Below are 8,074 nucleotides of genomic sequence, written 5' to 3' on the forward strand. Positions count from 1 at the left end.
TAGAACAGTGAAATAAATGGAAAAACTTTAGAGGTTTGTGCTCTCTCTTAAAAACATATTTTGCAAGGCCTAGATACTAGATAATAGGGTCTATATACTATATATTTTATTGTTCATACTCGTTTCCCATATTTTAATATTCAGACGACCTTTGCCATCATCTAATGTTTTCTTAATCTTTAAAAACACTAATAATTTAATAGCACTGTTAAATGTAATCTTTACTGAATATCCATTTTTCATAGTGTACATAATATTGATTAGTAATATTGATTGATTGTATTTCTTAGTGTTTATAATAGTGTTTTTATATCATTAATAGAGTTTTATTATCAGTCATTTATTGGTTATCGTCCATGACAAAAAGCATATAGTCAGCGTATCAGTATTGACAGAATTTTGAAATTAGTGCACACTGAAATGCCATATGTTTCTTTAAGGGACCTTAAAGATACACTTTATCTTTTTGTTTGTTGTGTTGAGATTAAATATGGGCTTTTTTATTTTATGTTTTTTGGCATCTTGATGTTTAACAATGTCAGTCTGTGTGATGGTCAGATGATTGTTTTTCATGAATTCAACTCAGAATCAAGAACATTTATTTAATAATGGACGTTCATTTTGAAAACATACTATTGGTCTTTTTTATATACACTGACCCTGTGTAAGAGTCTTTCAAAGAGGCTAAACCCAGCATTCAGGGGAATCTCTACAGCTGGAGTGAACCTGCTGTGCTCTTAAAAGCAAAGCAGAGGGGAAGGAGAGACTGCCTCTAAAACATGAAAGAAATGACCCATCTCCCATCACTCTTTCCTCCCAGAGGACACAATCTCTCTTAGTTTGCCCTAAAGCCTGAGTTTCTGCACTCCACAGACCAGTGAGATTGACGGAGATGGAGTCTGAGCAAGCGAGTTATATTAAACATGCTATTCCAACTCATTCCGTTACATTTATGCGTTTGCCGGGCCCTTTTATCCAAAGCGACTTCCAATGTATTCAAGGCTGAGCTCAAAGTGGGACGGGACTCACTGCTTTTCACATTCCCTGGGAACTGAACCCATGACCTCAGTATTGCTAGCGCCATGCCAACAGTTTTCACACATTAGCATTAACATCTTGGATTCTCATAGTATACGCACATACTGGCGGTGCCCAAATGAATTCAGCCTAATTGTAGTGGAGCTTTCGAGAGATGGTTCTCATTTATGTACATAGCACAACCCTGTTAATGCCTCTAGTTATGACACACACCGGGTCAAAGGGCAAACTAAATCCTCCAGGATGATCCAGCTGCGTTTAGAGAAAACACCCCCAGCAACAGGCACACCCAAACACATGCAGCATTCAAATGATTCAGTGGTACACACAGACATCATGAATTAAAAAAGACCCCCCCCCCCCCCTTCAATTAATCATCAGGATGCAAGGACAAGATGTAATTTAGATTCTCTTGCTGCTCTAATGAGGATGAGAGAGAGAAAGTTATTTTGTTTATCAGTGCAATGAGGGCTGCTGGGCTGGAAAAACCTCATCCCTATGCAAAGAGCCTAGCAGCAAGGTTATATAAGAACGGCTGGGGAGTTTCGCCAATACTTCTTTGTGTGAAAATACTTTTTAACATTTAATGCTGCATAAGGCATAATTTAAACCTGGCATGCACAGCCTCTTTGAAGACAATTTTCCCTGATAAAGGATTTTTCCATTACTTCATGCTAGTGGTTGAACAATATAGATTTTTCAATAGTTGCCGCCTTTTGATCCAGATCTAGAGTGTTTCAGCCACCAATGTAATGTGCATATATTCATCATTCCACCAACTGCCAATGTGATGTGCATACATATGTGAATTTTAGCCATCACAAAAAATGGATTTTCACTAAAGATTAATTTTTTTTTTCTTTCTCCTGTCTGCTAATATTGTAATATTAGCCAATACCGATATGGCTTCCAGTATATTGTGCATCCCTAAGGCCTGAAACATATTATTTCCATGTATGTAAATGTACACACATAATAACACATCCAGTGTAATGGCGCAGACATTTGAAGGAAACTCAATCACCTCCCCTCCCTTGAGGTTTGCTGCCGCCACACTAATGCAAGAACATTCTTGAAGAATATAGCTTATAAGCACTGGCAAAATGTACACCTTGAATACACTGCAAGTCGCTTTGGATACAAGTGCCTGCCAAAGGCGTTAATGTAGTGTAAAGTATGTACAGATTGCAGCCTGCTTTTAATGTATTCACCAAGCATTTGTATCTTTTTCATAACAACCTACTGTAGTAATGTTTCTGGCCTAAGGGTCTTTTTTTCCTCTCATGTTTTCAGCCCCCACACTCTATTCCGTGTGAGCAGTTCCTCCGTCAAGCTTTATTGACTTGATAATTGTAAATTAGTCCCCTATTGGAAAAGCATGTTTGGCCAATTTTCAGTCCATACTGCAATATTTCATTTTTCCAGTGCATTCCGCTCATTGTCTTGTGCATTGTCTGTAGGTGAAGCAAACGATCGGGATGTTCAGGTCATTGAGTTGCCCATTGTGGACAGCCTGCACCCTCGTCCCCCGTACCTGCCCCTGGCTATCCCTGAAGATCTTGCAGACCGGCTTCAGAGGCTTCACGGTGACCCACCTGTGTGGTGGGTGTCTCAGTTTGTCAAGTACCTGATCCGCCCTCAGGCTTGGCTGTCGAAGGAAATGCAAGAGGCCACCAGCAAGCTGGGCTTCAAGCACCCCATTATAGGGTGAGACATTACACATCAAAGCATCACACTAGGACATTAAAACAACTAAGATGCTACAAAGTTCACTGTATTTTATTAGTGGAGCTTTCTGAGACAGAATGCACTATGCTTACTTAATAAATTATTGGATTTAAAAAAAAAATATATATATATATATATATATATATATATATATATATATATATATATATAAAACATGTTATTATTAATATTATTATTATTATTATTAATTTATATTTTACATTTAGTTTATATTATTTATTTATTAGTTAATTATTGATTGATTTATTTATAGTGGATAAAAATGTTCAGAAGTTCAGTATAAACACAATAGAATTTAATGGAAATTAGCCAATGTCTGTTTAAAGCTATGGTGAAAACCTCAAGCTTAAGAAACACAGGCACTCTAATGTATTTATGTGTGAGAGCAGGAGGGAGGGGGAGAAAAGGAGAAGAGAGACCCTTTCAAGCAGACCACCACAAGCTCCAACAATCAATCTCCACTTACACCCACTTTGCTCTCTGCTGGGAGCGCAACCACTCACAGCCATCTTTCTGTCTCTATCTCTCTCACACACACCATTCTTACTTTCTGTCGTCTCTTGATTCAGCCGCCCATCTTTAGACTCACACCATGACACATAATGGTTGGCATTTTCAGAAAATCAGCACCCCAAAGCACAAAATCTTTAAACATCTGTTTAAAAAAAAAGAAAAATAAATTTTATTCTACTGGTCTGTATTTTTTTTCCTGTTCTTTGTTGACCTTGAATCCCTATCTCACACGGACGCAGACAATCAGGCTGACCCAGGTATTGCTCTACTCTCCAGGGTGCATGTGCGCAGGACAGATAAGGTAGGGACGGAGGCGGCATTCCATCCCATAGAAGAGTACATGGTGCATGTTGAGGACCACTACCAGAGTCTGGCCCAGCGCATGCATGTAGACAAGAAACGGGTTTACCTCGCCACGGATGACCCCTCTCTACTGCAAGAGGCCAAGTCTAAGTGAGTACACTACAGTTTATATAGTCTATGAAAATTAGATGAAATTTACGCCCATGGTAACATTGTTAATATTTAAATACATAAAACAATTTTTAATTAATTTGTTCATTTCCCATTCTACCTCCACAGTCTTATATGAAAATTTAAGTATGTAGTGCATTATGGGATTCCTTTATCGGCAAAGGATTCGAATTTTGATAAAATTGAGGTGCATTAATGCATTAGAATTTGGATCAAATCAGGTGAACTTGCTGTCCTCTGTTTGGAAAAGCCTTGACGTCATGAACGTGCTTGAAATGATGTTTAAAAATGCTGTATACTGTAGGTAGGCAGCAGACTAGGGTCTGGAACACAGCAAGAGGAGTGCTGTCATGGAGCACCTTTTAACCCACTTTTCTGTGTGTTGGTGTACAGGTACCCTGATTATGAATTTATAAGTGATAATTCTATTTCATGGTCGGCTGGGCTACACAACCGCTACACTGAAAACTCTCTGAGAGGAGTCATCCTGGATATCCACTTCCTCTCAAGGACCAACTTCTTAGTGTGCACCTTCTCTTCACAGGTACAGGTTGACCCACTTTTGAAGAAGTTTTTGTTCTGTTCGTCTCCCACACTGACTTTTTGTTCCTTTTTGCACTCTGCTCTTGTGTGAGGGTTTGTTTTTTTTTGCATGAAATGCCCAAACCTCCCACTATATTTCTATGGGATTAAGACTTGACTGTTCCATAAACCTCAATTTCTTCTTGTTACTCTTTTTAAAACATTCTTTTGGGGATTTGATTTAGGGGTTTTGGTCATTTCTTTCTTCTACAGTCCACTTTAAACTAAACTTCAGCTTTTTTATAAGAAACACTCATATTCTTCACAAGTACTCTCTGGTGCAGTGCAGATTTTGTGATTTTATGATGTCTGGCAATCAGTAGTTTTGCAGATCCAAACTTTTTTACTATTGGCAGAATGTCTGGCCCATTTATTCTGGCCAGGAATCGCCCACTTCACACTGTGCAATGTTTGGCTGTCGATTTTTGCTGCCAAAATGAATTATATTAAATACTATTTGTATATAACAGAGCACCAATATTTGATTGTTTAGTGTGACATATTCATTGCCAGAAGACTAATTGCCTTTATGATCAATCTTCTAACTCGCAGTCGAGTAGTGTGATTGCTCCTACAAGTTTTCAACAGGACGATTGGGACCAAAGTCTTTGCTACAATATATATCGTACACTTTGACATAAAAGACGTGGATGTCACAGTGTACCAAGATTTTTAATCAAGATCTCACTCAATTTATATTGTAGAGCAAGGGTAGCCAACCCTGCTCTTGGAGGGACTACATTTCTGCAGACTTCCCTTCAAACCCTGCTCTACCCTGCCTGTTATTTTCAAGTAACCCTGAACACTTTGATTGCCAAGTTCTGGTGTTTTAATAGGGTTGGAGCTGAACTCTGTAGGAAGGTAGTGCTCCAGGAACAAGGTTTGCTACCCCCGTTGTAGACTTTATCATTCAGCAATCATAAAGAACCATAAGAATTGGACAGCGTGTCCAGCTTTAGAAAGGCAACTGATTGTCCTTTGAATCTATCATTATAGCAGCCTGATCCATTGAAAACAAGACTGTTTCACAACAGAGTGATTAAAAACTCCCAGAAAGGCCAGCCAGTCAGATCCAAGCCACGCTCCCTGAATGCATTTACGCTTACAGATCAGAATACCAGAGACAACATAACTACAATAGGCTACATCAGCGGTGCCCAATTCCAGCCCATGTTCCAAAGTGAAGTAAACTTCAACGGATTTCCCCCTGCTCAGGGAGGAGGGAGCAGTGAACACGGTGTAGGGATCATATCGATCTGAACACAGTTCATGCACGTAGCTCACTTCTAACGAGCTGGTTATCTGAATCGCGAGGACTGGAATTGGGAACCGCTGGGTTACATCATGTGTCATTCACCGGTGAAAAAACTTTAAAAGTATTACAATACCAGGAAGGAAGATCGGCGTGTTGATGTTTGTCTGCCATTCTCACTCTGTTTGCACAGCGTGTGTGAATGCACTGATGACGTATCCAGTCTGCACAAACCGGGTGCGCAGAGGTTTGCAGAAACATACATTGACAAGCCGGTAGGAAGGCCAATTAAATCGCTCAGACCGAGCGTTTTGTTTTGTTGGGAATGTACATTACCTACGCCTTCCACAGAATATATAAATACAGATAAATACATTAAGACCACTTAACTTAATGATTGCTATTGGGGTGTGAAGAGACTTGCAGCAAGCATAACAAAAAAAATTTCTGAAAATCACCTATTGCACCTTTAATCTTCACTTCAGCTTTTCATGAGTAGCGCTTAACCATTGTAAAGTCCATTCATGTTTGTCAGATGCACCTGCATATTCTCTCAACTCCACTCTGCTCAGAAGATTCTGCTTGAAAGCAGCTTGTGAACGTGTGTCTTTGTTTTCATTTCCATTGTGCGCAGGTGTGTCGAGTGGCCTACGAGATCATGCAGACTCTCCACCCAGACGCCTCCTCTTACTTCTACTCCCTCGATGACATCTACTACTTCGGTGGGCAGAACGCCCACAACCAGATCGCTATCTACCCTCACCAATCACGCAACAGCGATGACATCCCACTTGAGCCTGGAGATTTGATTGGCATTGCGGGCAACCATTGGGATGGATACTCCAAGGGAATCAACCGCAAAACAGGCCGTACCGGTCTCTACCCCTCTTATAAAGTCAAAGAGAAGATTGAGACAGTGAAGTATCCCACATACCCAGAAGCGGACAAACTTCTTAAGAAGCCGTAGATTGAGACAAAGGCAGTGCAAATACTCTTGTTAATGAAATGAGGAAACCCTGGACCACCCGGATGGGAATGCACTTTGTGTGTGAGTGTGTATGAATGTGTTCGTGTACGTGTGTCTTTGTGTGTGTGTCTGTGTGTGTTGACTAGGGGTTCTTCACAGGGTTTTGGCACACATTCCTAACTCTGGTGCTTGGACTTTGAGTCTCCCTGAAATGGCAATCAGGGTTGTTGAAGACAAAAAACAAAGAGGATGAACTCAAGGCAACAGAAACAGAAGGCACTGTGCTGTAGATACTTTCTAATTAATCTCCGGGTAATGAAGGGAACTGAATATGTTAATTTAAGAACACACCTGGAAGAAGTGACTTTGCGACTCCAAACTGATCATGACAAAGGAATCATAAACCCGGGTTACTCTCGTCCTCCTATGCTCTTATACCTCCTTGTGCACAATGATGGCATTCTTTACTCTTAGCCTCACACAACTCGTTTCTCATGCCATCACTACGCCAACTGACACTCCTCTTCACACCCATGAGCTATTAATTTCCACTGCCATACTGTGCTTTTAAATGTGACTTATGCTGTTTTTATTTTCATAGTAAGGTTTATCATGTGCGTGTGTGTGTGTGTGAAGTGTGCGGATTGGAAAACGGTGCCTATCAGGGCAATTGACTCACTTTTTCTGAAAGAGTTTTGACTCTGGAGCCTTATGGACCAGCCTTTCCATGCAGATTTACACTCTTCCCCTCCTTTCCACTTAGTGTCTTATCCACAGCCATGTGTCCATTATGTTTTTTAAGAGATCATTTCATGTTATTACATTTTAAAATACAAAACAGATAAGAAAATGTCACTTAATATGAAGATAATGATACTAATATTATTATTGATGATGATGATAAGAGAAAGAATAATTATGGCAACAATGACACTTGCTGTCATTATACATTTTAGTTAATCATGAAGGAGTTGTTCATTGTTTTATGTTTGCGGGCATTGTCTCTTTGGTAAGCAGATCAAATAAACTTGATCAGCCAAACTGGGTTTCTGTGTGTGGGTGTGTGTTGGGTGTTTTTTGAGGACAAAATGAGAAATTTAGGTTGTGTGTAGGTGGGGGGGGGGGTCAATCTGGGGGGTCCCCTAGTGTTTAATTGAAACTATAATTTAAATTTAATTATTGTGCTGACACAATGTGACATTATTAGTTAAGTAAATTCCTCTGAAATCCGTAAATGCAAGAAAGTTCAAGATATAAGTGTAATATATATATATATATATATATATTTTGTAATATATATTTTTATATTTAGCCTATATTCACTCAGTAGCAGAATACGTTGTCAGTTCAGTTTTAGAGCTCTAAATTCTGCTATTCACACACAGTTTGCTTATACTGTAAGCTAGAGTCACGCCTGTATTTTACAACTGAACTGGCTTCTGAATTTTTCAGAACCCACAATCACGTTGTTGATAAATCTGTGACTTGTGAGCAGAACC

At 39.5% G+C, this 8,074-nt stretch overlaps 1 protein-coding gene across 3 annotated transcripts in view; it reads left to right on the plus strand.

Annotated features, from left to right (window-relative positions):
- fut8a (fucosyltransferase 8a (alpha (1,6) fucosyltransferase)) overlaps window positions 1-7,621 on the plus strand; it is a 73,266-nt gene extending 65,645 nt beyond the window's left edge. For all 3 annotated transcript variants that reach the window (XM_042774220.1, XM_042774222.1, XM_042774221.1), the window contains 4 exons: window positions 2,499-2,745; window positions 3,577-3,753; window positions 4,168-4,318; window positions 6,243-7,621. In XM_042774220.1, the coding sequence (XP_042630154.1) occupies window positions 2,499-2,745; window positions 3,577-3,753; window positions 4,168-4,318; window positions 6,243-6,575 (908 nt within the window). In that variant the 3' untranslated portion in view covers window positions 6,576-7,621. The remainder of the gene's footprint in view (window positions 1-2,498; window positions 2,746-3,576; window positions 3,754-4,167; window positions 4,319-6,242) is intronic.
- The last annotated feature ends 453 nt before the right edge of the window (window positions 7,622-8,074 follow it).

Source organism: Cyprinus carpio, chromosome A17 (genome assembly GCF_018340385.1).
Source record: "Cyprinus carpio isolate SPL01 chromosome A17, ASM1834038v1, whole genome shotgun sequence".
Classification (NCBI taxonomy): domain Eukaryota; kingdom Metazoa; phylum Chordata; class Actinopteri; order Cypriniformes; family Cyprinidae; genus Cyprinus; species Cyprinus carpio.